Source organism: Lepisosteus platostomus, chromosome 5, assembly GCF_059453375.1.
Source record: "Lepisosteus platostomus isolate fLepPlt1 chromosome 5, fLepPlt1.hap1, whole genome shotgun sequence".
Lineage (NCBI taxonomy): Eukaryota > Metazoa > Chordata > Actinopteri > Semionotiformes > Lepisosteidae > Lepisosteus > Lepisosteus platostomus.
The window spans coordinates 10,224,341-10,240,256 of record NC_142615.1 but is presented as its reverse complement, the minus strand read 5'-3'; the positions used below and the strand labels follow the sequence as shown (position 1 = coordinate 10,240,256).

At 40.7% G+C, this 15,916-nt stretch overlaps 1 protein-coding gene and 2 non-coding genes across 3 annotated transcripts; 1 reads left to right on the top strand and 2 right to left on the bottom strand.

Annotated features, from left to right (window-relative positions):
• Positions 1-7,251: 7,251 nt before the first annotated feature.
• trnal-uag (transfer RNA leucine (anticodon UAG)) lies at positions 7,252-7,333 on the bottom strand. The gene has a single exon. It is a non-coding gene; the product is annotated as a tRNA-Leu (tRNA).
• A 4,506-nt stretch (positions 7,334-11,839) lies between these two features.
• LOC148663295 (histone H4-like) lies at positions 11,840-12,187 on the top strand. The gene has a single exon (XM_088633035.1). The coding sequence runs from the start codon at positions 11,840-11,842 to the stop codon at positions 12,143-12,145; it is 306 nt and encodes a 101-aa protein (XP_088489161.1). The 3' UTR covers positions 12,146-12,187.
• Positions 12,188-12,451: 264 nt separating this feature from the next.
• On the bottom strand, positions 12,452-12,507 carry LOC148663294 (U7 small nuclear RNA). The gene has a single exon (XR_015939021.1). It is a non-coding gene; the product is annotated as a U7 small nuclear RNA (small nuclear RNA).
• Between the last annotated feature and the right edge of the window lie 3,409 nt (positions 12,508-15,916).

Here is a 15,916-nt window from a genome sequence, read left to right as displayed (position 1 = left end):
TTCAAATATGACCCTGTGAACATGGCATGTCCCTCCTTCCTCATTACCAAAACATCTCAATGTTCCAACACTATGTACATTGGTAATTACAACACTTCACTGTTGCATTTCTGAGTTGTGACATTGTGAACATGGCATGTTAAAGTATGTAGAAACTCTAGATCAGAACAGGCTTAATGCAATTCATAGTGATTTATCATTTTCTGACTTTCTAAATGAAAAAAAAATTCGGTGATTATGACACTTCGGTATGACATAAAATATGCTTCAATGATAGAATAAATAATCATGGAAAAAATACCCACAGTGGACATTCATAGTTGTGATTATAGGAATGTTAAATATCAGGTGAGTAGCTGCGTCAGCATGCGTAGGCTGCAAAGGAACAAGTAAAGGGTTATTCCATGCTGAAAAGAGAAGAAAGGAAACACGACGTGTTGGCCATGGAGCCTTCTTCAGGTGTTAGAAAGACAGGGCAGTATGCACAGATAATTTTCTTTTTATCTTTGCTTACTGCAGTTTATTTTTGATGACAACATCAAAGACATTAAGGAATTCTTACGGCTAACAGCTCCACATCAACTTCCTTTTATAACTAACCTCATCAGATCTCTCAACTGCACTCTTCCAGTTTCTCACTTCAGAGAAGGATAAAAAACTCAATCATCCTCTACAGAGAAAAACCATCAACACCCCTACCACCTCCACCAATCCTAACCTTGTTGTTACTATACCCTTTGACCTTTCCCTTTCACCCCTTTGCATCCTCAGCTAACATATTTTAATATTACAACACAATTAAAATAGATTGTACAGTATTTACAGTTTAAAATTAAGGTAAATATGTCCAAATATCAAAATCCAACTGCACAGTGCTAACAAAACAATGCTTGTCAAGTTCTCAAACAAATCTGCATTGTATTTTTAAAATATTTCAGCAGAGGATGTGACGGGAGTATAAATGACGATTCAACGATCATTTTTCTTGGGTGAATATGGTTTTCTGGGGAGTTGCGATGTTGGGCATTATTGGACATTTTTGACAAGTGTTGAACAGTCACATTTCCTACAAATATTAAAATGGCTATGGTTTAGCTGAGAAATCCAATCGACCTATGTGAAAACAATGTTTACATCACAGAAGAAACCCATCCCTGGGTGGACTTGAACCACCAACCTTTCGGTTAATAGCTAAACACGCTAACTGATTGCGCCACAGAGACTGACTGGTGGAGTCTCTTCTCGAATCAAAAAAAAAAATCTCTTACCGTTTATTTTGCCAGCCGGTAATATTTCTTCTGCACTGATAACCAAGAACTGAATTTCATGTTTCACAAGCTGTGTGAATTTCATCAAAAACAAGTTTTCCAGAAAGGAAATGAACACATGCTTTTAACGAAATCAAGCCCTTTGTGATTGCCCGAAATGATACGTTCTGTACTACAAGATAGGAAGAAATACACGGCTGGGATTCAAACCGCAGTTCTTTTCTTTAATAAAGATGCACTTTAACCAACTAGGCTACGGTGACAGGACAACCTTCACCTTTTACAGCCGCTTGGACACACCGCTCTGAGACATCTGCGTTCAGAAAGCGCTGTACCTGCTCTCAGAGCAAATTGCCTCTTTTACATACAGTAGCAGCCCCGACACTGAGAAACGAAGAGAACTGGCTTTTATCCGGCATTTTTCATGTCCAATGCGTTTGACATCTCCCAAGGGCGACAGAGTTCTTTTGCAACACTATTTCTTCTTCTTTTTTATTTCTGTACGCTTTGATAAAAAAACGAGAAATCGTGCAAGGGAAAAATGTCTTTTTTTTCATAGAGAAAACGTGCACCAGGAAATGTTGTGTTGAGAAGAGGTGATTTAACATGATACGTGACCTAATTTATCGGAGTAAATGCTCACCCACCAAAGTCTGGAGAAGTTGGAGAGTCTGGTGGATGTAATAATTATACGGTGTTGTGGAAGAAAACAGTCTTTCTTTGAATTCTCAATCAATCGGAATTCCAGTGCGAAACATAAACCCTTTGTCTGATTTAAAGAAATAATATTTTAAAAATCATAAAAAATCGGAAAACACATGTTTCTCACTTTGAAATTTTAGACGGGGCGGTATATTACTAGTAGCGACGCTGAGCACACTATGGGGGAATCCCGGTTATGTGAAATACCAGCAGTTTAATAAATAACGCATCTGATTTTGAATCATAAGATTGTAGGTTCGACTTCTACCTGGCTCGTGTAAATTTTATTCAAGCTCCTCAGTAATAGATGTCTATTATGTAATGAACCGCACCTAAAAGCAAACATTGGGTCTGTTTCCTTTGTTTTCCAGCATGAAATAGCAAATCGTTACAAAAAGTACCTGCTAATGTCCAATAGCGGTTTTTTTTTCAAATTACATTTTCAGGCTTCAGACACTTTTTAATAAAACAAAAGTGTCCGGAAACTCCCTAACTTTCAGGTTTGCTTGAACCTGTATTAAAAGAAGTTATTTGAAACTTCCGGGATTCCATTCTCTGATGTAGCTCTCTCTTAAGACGGATGTGATGTTTCGCAGATGTGAACTGTGCCTTCTCTCTTGTGTTCAAGGGTATTCGCTGTGTGAGATCCTAACTGTATGTCCAGTAGGGCTCTATTTTGTTTAGATTATCTATGTGGTGTACAGATAGAACTCAACTACATGGTGTGAATTCCGTGTTTAGGACGAGCAGAACCTGAAAAACGAAAAGCAGACCTCAATGTGATTTGAACATGCAGCCTTCTGATCGGGAGTCAGATATGCTACCTTTGCGCCACGGCTATCAGCACCTTTGAATTTCCCAAAGGAGACAAATCAACTTCACAAAAAAAAATCTCCTGTGAAGAGCGCCGCTCTTCCGAAGAGAGTCTCTTCATCCCAGACCACATTTAATTCTTCCTGCGCAGCTCTTGTGCAGGTGTTGTTCTCAATTACAGATCCAGGAACACTGATTTTTTTTCTATTTTTTTTTTAATTAAGTACCCCATGGTGCAACGGTAGCACGTCTGACTCTAAATCCCCAAGTTCATTTTCAAAGTATATCGGAGTCAACTGATACTGATCAGGTTCTGCTGCTACTGAACCCGCAGTCTTCACCTTAAAGTTCAATTCCCCAAGCCTTTTGACCTTATATGTCCATCCCTTCTCGTCAAAACTCGTATTTTCACAGAGTACCCTTCAGAAATCGCAGTATAGAATAAAAAAACTCCAGTAGATCTCGGCCGCTGTTGGTGATTTTCCTTTAAAAATAAATGAATCTCTGGAAATTTTACGGAGTGTATCACTTTCACTGAGACCGAGAAGTGTTAAGCTGTACATGAGTCTTTGTGGTTCGGTTGTTAACCAAAAGGGTGGTGGTTTGAGCCCTCCCAGGGACACTATGAGCCTTTTAATGTACACACCCGTCTCACTTTATCTCCACGGCCGGTCTTGTACCGCAATCAAATACAGAGCCCGTAGGAGGCAGTAAGCTCGCATATATAGCTCACTGTGTATATAATGAAGAAGTAGAGGTTAGTTTCTCATCTGCGCGTTACAGAGCCTTACGCAACTCGTACTGTACCAATAGCTAGGGTTTGATCCCTGCACGGGCTATTAGTTGAAAAGCCATTGTAAATGACGTGTAAGAGATTTATAGATACTGTAGATCAGTGGTTCTCAAACTGTGGTACGCGTACTGGCAGTGGTACGTGGAGTGCCACCAGGTGGTACGCCAAATGACCCTGGAACTGTGTAGTGTGCACTGAAAAATCGGGACGGGTTTTCATATTTTGTATTTTAATACGTGTCGAATACGCAGCCTACGTACTACGATACAGTGCATGCTAATACTTCAGTGGACACAAGAGATACTCTGTAATTCTATACCACTCTATAGGAATGCGTGCTACGGATGCAAGTGACCAATTGTATTTAAAAAAAGCTATTGTATCTCCAGCAAATAGGGAGAAAGGAGAATGTGCGTGATTTTGGAACAATGCCAACATTGTAAACACAGGAATGCATAGAAATACGTGCTACGAACGCAGGCAATCTTGTGAGCACACGAAAGAGTGATAACAGAAAAATATTTAAGAACTGTTCGAATTTGAGAAAAATACACCAAGCGTCTCTGTGTTTCGCTCCCATGCGCATGAAATAAAAACTTTAAATACGGAAATAAAAACAGAAACGCGGAAAAATGCAAGCTTGTGGATTGCTAAAGCAGGTAAGCTACACTATTTTTGAAGAACCTTATTTACCGTTGGCAAAAGAGCTGACACGTATTATGTGTGGAGAAAAAGCTGCTAAACAGCTCGACCTGCTGCCCCCCTCCCCCTGAAAGACACAGTCTTTCATAGAATTATTGAAATGAAGAATTATATCAAAAGTACACTGATAGAGCGCGTTAAGATGAGCAGATGTTTTTCACTGCAATTAGATGAGTCTGTAGTCGATTTGGCCAATTTGCTCGTTTACGTTAGATACGAGTTTGAGGGTATGTCCCATGAAGACTTTCTGTTCTGTAAACCGCTACCAACAGGAACTACAGGAGAGCACATATTTCAGCTTCTGAATGAATTTTTCGAAGAGAATGGCCTCGACTTGATAAAATGCGTCTGAGTTTGTACAGACAGTGCTAGAGCAATGACAAGCCGACATAACGGTGCAGTTGCACGAATTAGAGAGGTTGCTCCAGAAATTAATGTACGCATTACAACATCCACCGCGAGACCTTTGCCGTCAAGAAAATGCCTGGCGATTTAATATCTGTTAGACTCTGTTGTGAATTGTATCAAGGCTCGAAAAATTAATTCACATCTCCTTTGCTCAACTAAATAGGCTCACCCTTCTCACTGAAATGGTGCTTTTTTATTAGTTGTTGTTAATGTTTTTTTTCTGTAAAATACTTTGAGAAGCCACCTTTAAAGGCGCTATATCAAATAAAGTTCATTATTATAATATTTATTTGTGGGGTTCCTATGAGATGATGACTTGTAGGTGGTACTTGGATGCTTTGGTTGGATTAGGGGTGGTACTTGGTCCAAAAAGTTTGAGAACCACTGCTGTAGATACTTTATTGATCCCATGAGGGAAATTAATAAAGCTTATCCAGCTAGCTTTTATGTTTCACACTAAATTGCGATCTTGAAACCAAAATAATTAGAAATATGGAACACAACCGTTGTTCTCCAAGAAGGAAAGCTGTTTAACACTGACGTCACTCCTTTTTATTTAACCCAGATTGCGAAGACAACTCCACCCTATCAAAGGTAATTGTTGCACAAAAGTTGGAAAGCACACTCTGAATCCATCTGTACTGTATATTTGATTTCCGCGATCCGTTCAAGGCTGCTTGGTGCTTCGCAAGCAAGTCATTTCAGGGAAGAAACTCAGTTTAGAGAACTACTGGTGCATTTTCACTCATTGAATTTGATCTTTGTACTCTCTTTTCATTCTCAGCTATAATATTTCAAAATTACAGTTCGGATTTGTTGGAAAACTTCACAGGCATTATTAAGTTAGGACTGTACAATTGTATTTTAATATCTTGGTATATTTACCTTCATTTTAATATGGATGTAACCATAAATGTTGTACTTTTGTCGTACATTTTAACTGAGGACGCACGACGACTATTATACCTTGTGATACATGCAAGACATCTGTAAACGAAGATGTAATTACAGTCAAATTGGCAATTAACAGAAAACCACAATTGTATAATATTATTTCTCTATGTCGATGATCAGTTGAAGGATTTGAAGAAACTATATATTATTCCTCGATATCGATGATCAGTTGAAGGATTTGAAGAAACAGCAGCGATAGCAGGTGATTTTGGTTTTGAACCCATCTTTACACCTCAATAATCCATTTGTCCTCGAAAAAAGAAAAGACAGGCATGTTTTGAGTCTCATAATGATCATCTTCTCGATCCAAAGAAACATATAAATTTGATTCCTTCCGTAGTATTTGGGATTTTCTTACGAAGATCTCACGAAGTATTGCCAGGATCTATATTTAGCGTTCGGTAGTGATAACACTGCTGATATTGATTGAGTAGAAATCTATGATGTATTGACAACTTTATCTGAAGCGAGAAGTCCTAGAACGCTGCCTATGAAGTGTTAGGATTCATACCAAGATATACTTTTTGTTTTCAACCCAAAATGCTGCTATTGCATTAATCATTATATGAACTATACCAGTTTTGGTAGCTTCTCTGCATGATTTTTCAAAACTGAAACAAATTACAAAATTATTTAAGATCAACCATGACAAAAAATTATAAATCAGGACTAATATTAATATCAACTGATGTTACTACAGAAAAAAAGATTTAACTGAAATATTAATAAGACTATTTGTGATTATGTCACTTCTCTGCTTCAAGGTCAATATAAGACTCTGAAAGTAGTAAAGCAAAACTGAACTCAAAATCATATTAGGAATTCTGAGCGATATCTCCATACAGGTAATCCAACAGAACGTTGAAATATTTGAATATCATCTCTCTGTATATTGCGCTGCTTTTAACCTAGAGTAAAACTATTGGATTGAAGGAATGCTAACCGCTGGGTTAAAATGTATAGTTGTTATTTGGAGAAATCTGTAAACTCGTGATCTTATATGTTTTAAAAGACAGCACAGGAAAAAACAGTGCTGATTATTTTCCGGAGACGGAGCACTGATGACCTATCTGAGCTAATCGATAAAACCCACCCAGTGGATACTCTAGCAGAACATCAAAGAACATTCACCTTTGTATCCAAAGAAACCACAGGAACAACATCAGGTAGCACAATCAATTCCCCTTTTAAATCTTTCCTGTAAGGTATGCTATGTGAATTCATGAAGTTAATCCTCTGATCTCTTTTGAGCACGAACAAAGTATTTCTGATGGAGCGCTCTGTTCAAAGATAAGCTATTACCCCTGCCAACGATTCGGCGTGAAGAATTAAAAGTTTCACAGACAAAAGCAGCTCACCACCACAGCCAATATTGAATGTACTGTACTTGCCGGTACACTATCATGTGCACTGCCTCAAAAGTGATCTTGGCAGATGTTGTTCCCTACATAAAGCTGAACATGCCAAAGAGAATTTTTGTTGAGAAAACAAAATATTTTTTCTGCCTTGATGTTTAGCCTGTCTTTTAGAAAGTCTATCTCTAAACACCTCCTGCAGCCTAACAAAAAGCACTTTTACTGGTCGTATTGCAGGTCTTAAAACACTAACATTTGGCAGCAGTGGGATTCGAACCCACGCCCCCAGAGAGACTGGAGCCTAAATCCAGCGCCTTAGACCACTCGGCCACACTACCTTCCTCCATGTCTGTCTTCCTCACATTCCTGGCTTGGACTGGGGGGCTTCAGCTCTTGTCGTCCGATGATATCATGACATGTGGAAGTGACTGCAACTTTATCTTCCGAGATGCTTTCAATAGCACAAATGCTACTTTCACCGGCACAAACATAGCAATAACGAAAGAGGTGGGTTTCATCCTTTGTGCTGTTTGTAGGGGCGCAACTCTACGTCGATCTACTGACTTGAAGAGCAAAAATCAAAATCCTCTGCTATTACTGTTGCTTTTTTCATAGTTTCTTTAAATCCTTCATTTGAACATAGATTTTGAAGGATATTGATGATAATACCACATAAATTGTGGTTTTCTTGTGATCGCCAATTTTTTTCAAATACCAGCCTTTTTTACAGTTCCTTGCGTGTTTCACAAGGTATAATAGCCCCCCTCGCATCCTCAGCTAACATATTTTAAAATTACAATAGATTATACAGCATGCATGTTTTCATTTATATTAAAATTAAAGTAAATATACCAGAATACATACAGTGCTAACCCAATAATTCTTGTCAGGTTCTCCAACAAATCTGCGTTGTTATTTTAACATGTTTCAGCTGAGGGTGCAACAGGAGTATAAATGAATTTTCCCGCCAGCCGTTCAAAGACCAAATTCCATGAGTGAACATTATTTTTTCAGAAGTTGCCGGTATTGGACTTTGCCGGTGGTAATGAATTATATCCACAACTGTTGTAGTAGTTCCTTCTTGAAATTCGACACGTGCAAAGCACTCGTAATATCATAGGTGTTAAAGTTCGCTGAGTCTATTTGAGTCATGGTGTGTATCCCTGCCTATCATTGGGAGACGGGTAGCTTTTTTACACTCAGATTCCAATCTTCAATGCTTTGTGTGAGAGCTTACATAACTTTCATTTTCTCACATTTTCTGACGACTGTTCCAAAGGGGCACCCTGTCAATTCCGAATACTTTTCAAAAATCTGCCAGCATGTTTGATTATTGTCATTTCATTTCGAAAAAGTTCAATATTGATCATAACTAAAGAAAATAATGATCACGAACAAAAAAGGGATAAAGATGCGAGTCGATCTTGAATCACAGCTGGGTGACACAGTCTTCTGTTCTGATATGGTTGTACGAGAAACAGGAGGAATCGCCAATCTCCTATAGAACATGAGTTGAATCAGGAGTGAGACATTTCGTATACTCGTGCATATGTCAACGCCTGACCTACATCATAAAACTAACATTAAGTTGTCAGAGACATTCATTTATATACAAACAAGAGACAGACCAAGTAATAATTCTACATTAGTTCAGGTGGGTAAACCTGAACTAACTAACTAACTAACTAATAAGCCTATTAATAATTCTACATTAACGTGTCCTACACTGATCAGACTAATTGACATGGTCTGATTCAGAGCCTGTGCAGTTCGTGCTAATTACAACAAGGACAGTTCTGAACCCTCATCACCGAACTGAGCACAAGTTCAGCTGTTCTCCAGTTTTGTTACGCATGGTTTTTCATTGCAATTGAGTTCAGAGCTGGAGCTGAACTCCAGACAGTACAGTGTTTTGGGTAAGTTGTTGAAATTCGCATGAGGCTGCAGACAACTTACCTAAAGTGTGTTCTATAGCTTTCAGGTGGAGTTCATTTATATAAAAGAATGTAAGTGGTATAAACGAAACAAGCCAGACGGCAGTCCAACCTACAGTATAATTTTCTGATGGAAGTCCTGACGCGTTATTCATTACGCCACTGACCCTGCTATTGTAGTGCTAAAATAAAACACGTTTTCTACATTTATATCTGTTTAAAAATCACTATCTAAAAAAGACAAAGGGTTTGTGTGTCGCGCTAAAATTCCGCTTCATTTCGAATGCAAATTAAAACCATTTTGTTCCAAGAAATCATAAATTTGTCACATCCTTCATACTACTAATAAGTATACGAATAAATACTCGGAAGAAGCCGCTCAGGTATTAGAGAGATTTAAAATCGGATCGGAGGATTTAGAGTCCAGACTGCAAACCAACAGCTGACACAGGTCTTTTATAGAACCGTTTTGATTTCCTCTACTTTGTCCCCGTGACGTCATTGTCCTGCTCACAGCCGAGCCCGACACACATCTGGTTTCTGTCGCTGAGCGCATACCCTGCGGTCCATGCGGGTCCTAATACCCCAGTACAATGACGGGGACACTAAACTGTAAACAGGTGCCGTCCTTCGGCTGAGACGTAAAACCGAGGTCCTGTGATCATTCAGGAGAATGGTGGTGGTGGAGGGGAGTCCCCATTACCTGTAAAGCACATTGAGTGGAGTATCCAGAACAGCGCTATATAAGTGTAAGCAATAATAATGATGATGATGATTATTATTATTATAATGTAAAATGCAATAAAAAAAATCAAACTTTGATTCAAAATAGATTAATGTAAAAACTGATAAAGCTAATGCTTTTTTCAGGGCTATATCTACTTTTTTTTTTTTTTAAACCGAAGTCTGTCGCGATTGTGAGAGTTAGAGAATGTCTTCCAGCGGGTGCCTTCATATCATGAGCGTCAGTCTCGCCCGTAGCTGCGAGAAGGTTAAAAGCGCACAAGTGATCTGTAGACGATGTTCGGGGAAGAAATAATTCTGTTTTCAGCAAAGGGAGTGAGAATGAGCTCAGCCCGGCTCCCAGCAGAATCCATTCTGGTTTGGTTACTGTTAGACTGTGCGTCTGAGGCTCTTTGGATCGCAACGTAAAAAAAACAATTGTTCACATCGTGTGACTTCCACGACAGGAAGGAAAGATATCACTTTAAAAAATCAGAACTAAAGATTTGGATCCTGGGCCTCAACTTAAAAATAAACAGAGTTTAACGACAGGAAATTGATTCCAGTTGTCAGATCACGTATACGCATACCTTAGCTTTGTGCAACAACCTGAAACTTTCAGGTACCATAAATAATATTATTGCTAAACATATGCCATTCTAATTTGCAAGCGACCAGAATATAGAATACGAATTTTTGTATAAAAATGCATTAAGTCCTGTTCTACACCTGCGTGCTTTGGAAGCGCTGGCCTAGCTGTATCAAAATATCAGATTGTGTTTCTGCAACATTTCGTGCATAGTACGCCATTTTATCTAAAACAGTCACAACGAGGGCTTTACATGCAGTCTGGGGTATTTTCCCCTTTTATATTTTTGCCACTTTATATCGAACCTGTTATACTCCCAGAAGTGCACAGTAGCTTGTACTTAATAAAAATGTACAATTCACCGCTGGTATAAACAGATGTGTGCCGTGTTTGCCTTTGTAAGCATTTGTTTAAAAAATAAGTTCACAATACGATAAAAACACAGAAAGCACAAACTTTATAATACAACGATACAAAATCAATACCAAATCATTATGCCAATTAAGTAACTATCCTTTGAAAACAGAGAACACCTTTATATCTACAAAAAACTTGACATTTGTATGTATTTTTGAATTACAAAGCAGACAGTGTAGTCCCTTAATTCAAAGATCAGATCTTGGCCAAAACAAGACAATCAGACGTGGGCTGAATTCGGAACAGGAGCCTTTGCTTAGTCGATTATTGAGCTTTTGATCAATGTCTGAATAAAACAGAGTCGCTTTTTTAACTCTTTGATTAAATTACATGAAAAGCACCTTCCTTTGATCCGGAATCAAACCAGCAACCTAAGGATTCCCTGTTGACTCCACTACAGTCCTCCGCTCTACCAACTGAGCTATCGAAGAGATGCTGTAGCATTGCTCTCTGGCACATACTGCCCAATGAAGTAAAATGTGAAATGGGTGATTTAAATCCCACTTCGACATCAAGTTTCCAACTCGTTTCCTTAGTCTCATTTACCTTGAATTTAAGCCACGAACCAGGATTCTACTGTATAAACTTCCAGGGATATTACAAACCGCTTGATGGGGCATCAATCATTCCAGGCGGAAATTGATTCCTTTTTTTTCTCGAGGGATCATATTAAACATTTCATTAGTATCGAGAGGAGGATCACCAGTAGACACAAAACAAACAGTTTCTTTCTGTCTTTATTAGAAAGTAGCGTTTGTGCTACATTAATAATATTTTCGTGGAAATAAAGAAGTTGTAAATTTTAAAAATTTATATCTGAATCGAAATGTGGTTTTGAGTTAAATATTAGCGTGTTCATGTAATTAGTTTGTGTTTGTCATTACTATATATATTGCCATGTTACTAGAATTTGTAACTGAAGTTTACTAGTTGTGTTTTTTATGATGATTAGACATTTGAATACAATATTGTATATAATGTATAATTTGAACTACATATTGATCAGGTGTGAATAATTGTATATTTTAAGAATACATTTCTAAAACAAATCATTGGCTTTATTTACTAGTTTCTACACCTATAAAAATCTTTCTTTGATGTATAATAGACATCAAAGAAAGATGTCTATTATACATCAAAGATGAGCAGTGTGTGTCGTGTTCACAGCTGATAACTAGAAGATGTCTGGAAGAGGCAAAGGCGGAAAGGGACTCGGGAAAGGAGGTGCTAAGCGTCACCGTAAGGTTCTCCGCGACAACATCCAGGGAATCACCAAGCCCGCAATCCGCCGCCTGGCTCGCCGTGGGGGAGTGAAGCGGATCTCCAGGCTGAACTACGAGGAGACCCGCGGGGTGCTGAAGGTGTTCCTGGAGAACGTCACCTACACCGAGCACGCCAAGCACGCCAAGAGGAAGACCGTCACTGCCATGGACGTGGTGTACGCGCTGAAGCGCCAGGGCCGCACCCTGTACGGCTTCGGAGGCTAAACAGGAGCGGAGCTTCACTACCGGACCCCGACGTATAAACCCAAGTGACCCAGTGACATTTGTCACTGCTGAGGTTGCTTTATGGGTCTATTTTCTATACTGTGCTGATCAATTGGAAATCAAATGGCAAAAAAGACCCGTTCCCGCACCTAAGGTCAAATATTAGGAATCAAAACTGCTTGAGTGTATGGAAGCACACAGCTTTATCAAGATTTCCAAGTGCAAGATCTTTTTATTCATAAAAGACCCTATTTATGTTGTATGAGAAATATTAATATTAATACAGAATCCTTTTTCACCAAATAAATGGGGTTCCTGACTTCAGAAAGCCTTCTAGACAAATACTAAAAGAGCAAAAATTCAATTTGGTAAATGAAATGAAAACACATACCCTACCAAACCTTGAGTACAGGCCATTCAGGATGATAATACAAAACCATTTATAATTCAACAAATAAAACCTGTCAACTGGTAATCACCACTTATCATAAAAAAATAAGTAGCAATACACAGTAGGGGACTCTTGGGTGCAAGTTAAATCCATGCAAGAAGGGGTTTAGTGTTATATTTCCAAATCAGATATGCAAATGAGAGATCTGGCCCAGCCAATCTCAAAGCTCCCATGGTATGGAATGGAGCTGCTCCCCTCTTCTAGTTATTCACACTGGAGTTAGGTTACATATTAGCACATTTCATCTAACAGTTGCTCCAGAAACAAAAACGTAAACAAATGATCTGGAATGTGACCACACCTATGAGAATGTAGTTCAACAGATAACTTGTAAACCTTGTCATAAGATGTTTTTTGTTCTACAAAATATACTTTATTCTGCAAAAAAAACATCTCAAAAGGAACATCTCACACATATTAACACTCCATGTAATAAAAAACAACGGCGGAACGGAGATTGATTGTCCGTTATCAATCTTTGCGAGTGGGGGCGGATTTGCGCAATTAAGAGAGTCCCTCCAAATCTACCACTTGCTATTGTCCTTTAATCTCTGTATAGGGCCCAAAGTCCATTCCAGCGCTCCCTCGCCGTGGGGAAACCCCATTTGGCGACGTGGTGCTTCGTCCTCCTCCTGAGGTCCGCCAGGATCCTCTCCTCCAGCTCCCTCGCCCCCCACTTTATGTTGTGCCGGATGAGAGTGTTCCTCGCTTTCCACAGTCCTTGTTTTGTGAGGGACAGTAGCAGCCCCCACAGGTCCTGTGTCCCCTTGTCCAGTCTGGTGGGTGCCAGCCCCCAGCAGAATGTACTGGTAACTGAGCACTGCATCCTTTCCCAGGAGTTGCATAATGTTGTCCATTCTGCCCACACCACCTTGGCAAAGAGGCAGCTCCAGAACACGTGCTCCTGAGTCTCCTCGACAAAACACGTGTCCCGGGGGCAATGCGGATTCCTGGTTAGCGAGTGTCTGTAGAGGACCTCTCTGGTAGCCAGTCTCTTGTGCACAGCCATCCTCTCTGAAGGCACCAGTTTTGTAGGGTTTGGGCATTTACTGAGACAATTATTAATTGTAGCAGTAAATCACAAAGTTGATTCTTTTGATGGCTTTAGAATCCAACCATGCGACATAACTCAAACAACGCACACACACAGGTACTAATACACGAGGATACATTTATTAATACATAAAATATGCATGTAAACCTAACAGATCTTATCGAGAGGGTTATCAGAATACAAAAGATATATATTCAGTCAGTTACGAAGTGTTACACATATCAAGAGGACATACATTCAGTATATCATTCATTAAGACCGTTTCGTAAAGTGAACTTGGTTACAACTTCTACATTAGATACTCAAAACAAGAACATAACTCTTAGGAATTAAATTGATATCAACTGGTTGGGATTACAATTGAATTCTCGAGCAGTAATGCAGTGAAGTTGAATACTCATCCAATCTCTGGGGATTCAGATCTCCTGCGGGCACAAAGAAACAGTTGCAGGCTGTTGCTGTCCAATCTGCGCTCTCTGGCTCGGTGCCAGGCTGTGCTGTGCGGCTTGCGACGGTGCGCTGCTGTTGCTCACTGACCGGCTAGTTAGTGTTGGCTTTAACTAGCAAAGTTTGTGCACAGGAGAAAAGATGACTGTGGGTCCCAGCAAGTCAGGAAGAGGACCGGTTCGTTCCTGATAAAGAGCTAGTTCTGAATAGTGATTCAGCTGTCCACAGTTCCGACCTGTTCACGAGGCCTGCTGCTGGTTACTCTCTGGCAACCTCCACTCTAGACTCTTAGAACAAAGGAAGGTTCTGGCACTCGGACACACTGGCCGTTCCGTGGTTGTCCGGGCTGAGTCTCAGGATGGTCAGGAGGCGCTCTGCGAGAATGTCCTGCCCTTATGAGCCTTCTGCTCCTGGGCCGTCCTGCCCTGGAATTCTCCTTTGAATTCCCTTTAGGATATTCCACAGAATTCTCCTGAATCCCTTCTGAATCTTACTGCATCTCTCAGGCTCTCTGTGTTGCCTGTTTTTACCTGGAGGAACTTCAGCTCATTGATTGGCTGAAAGTTCGATGGGCACCAGAGTCCCACGTGGGTTACTCGGCCCTACCAGTCCCTGATTGGTTGATCAAGGTGAGATATGAGTCACTTACTCCTGACACTTAGGAATGCAGTCCAGATGTCCAACTGGCACTCCCTAGACAGATAGGCGCCAATGGGTGACCATTGATCATGATAGCCAGGCTTAGCTAAGTGCATCCCCCTCTGGGAGCTGTCCTTATCAAAAGAAAACATCTTAAATCAGCCTGCATGAATAGTTTCTCTGTGGCTGCACCACAGAGATGAACAGAGAAATGGGGCCTCATTTGGGAAGCTCAGAAACACTTAATTCTGCCTTATTTTTAAGCCTCGCCGCTACACCACTCTTTTCTTTTGTCCTTCCGAAGGTGGATCCTCTTTCCCTTCTTGCTGGGAGTTATCCAGGGCCCTTCCTCCGGTCAGGCATTTTGTCCGTCGTCCTGGCGGCCATCTTGAGGCACTGGTGCGGCTGGGGTGTGGCCTCGGCAGTTTCGGTTCTCTGCGGGGGAGGTGCGGGTTCTTTGTTCTCACCTCTCTCCCTTTGTCTTGAGACCGGTTTCTGCTGGTCGGCTTCCACCACCTGCGCAAACGAAGGTTTGCTTACCTTGCATTAGTGAAGGAGGTGTCCCTCGGCGCCGCATCCATCGCACTTTTTGGCTGCCCGGCAGGTTTTTGCCAGGTGCCCCTCTTTGTTACAGTTGTGACATCTGACGATGTCACACGTGTTCTCCTTGTGGCCGGACTGTCTGCACTTCTTGCAGAAATCCGCCATCCTGGGGTAGTAAAGGTACCCCCTGTCGGCTCCGATGTTGAAGCGGGCCGGGGGGTGCTGGAAACCGTCGACGCCCTCTAGGTCCTCTTTCAGGAGGACTCGGTACTGGCGTTTGCCGTACCAGACGCCGCAACTGTCCCTGATCTCCGTCGGTTTTGGCCACCACAGTTACATACCTCCCTAGGTACGCTGTTACCAGTGCCATTGGTACGTAGGGGTTGTACGTGAGGATTGTGATGGTCCTCTGGTTTGTCTTCCTCATAGGCTCCGGCCTGAAATCAGAGAAATAGAGAAATGGGGGTGCTTACCTTTTTCTCTGATCATTTTCGTTGCCTTTTCATATGAGGCGTCCGTGGCTATGTAGGCCTCCATGTATCTCTCTGCCTTGTTGTCTTGCAGGCAGTAGAGATCTCCGGCCACCAACTGCAGGATCCCTCTCAGGAAGGTAATGAAAAAGGATTTCGCAGTTGGC

Excerpts from the sequence above, each read along its gene's own strand:
- LOC148663295 (XM_088633035.1), top strand. The coding sequence starts at position 11,840 with ATGTCTGGAAGAGGCAAAGGCGGAAAGGGACTCGGGAAAGGAGGTGCT.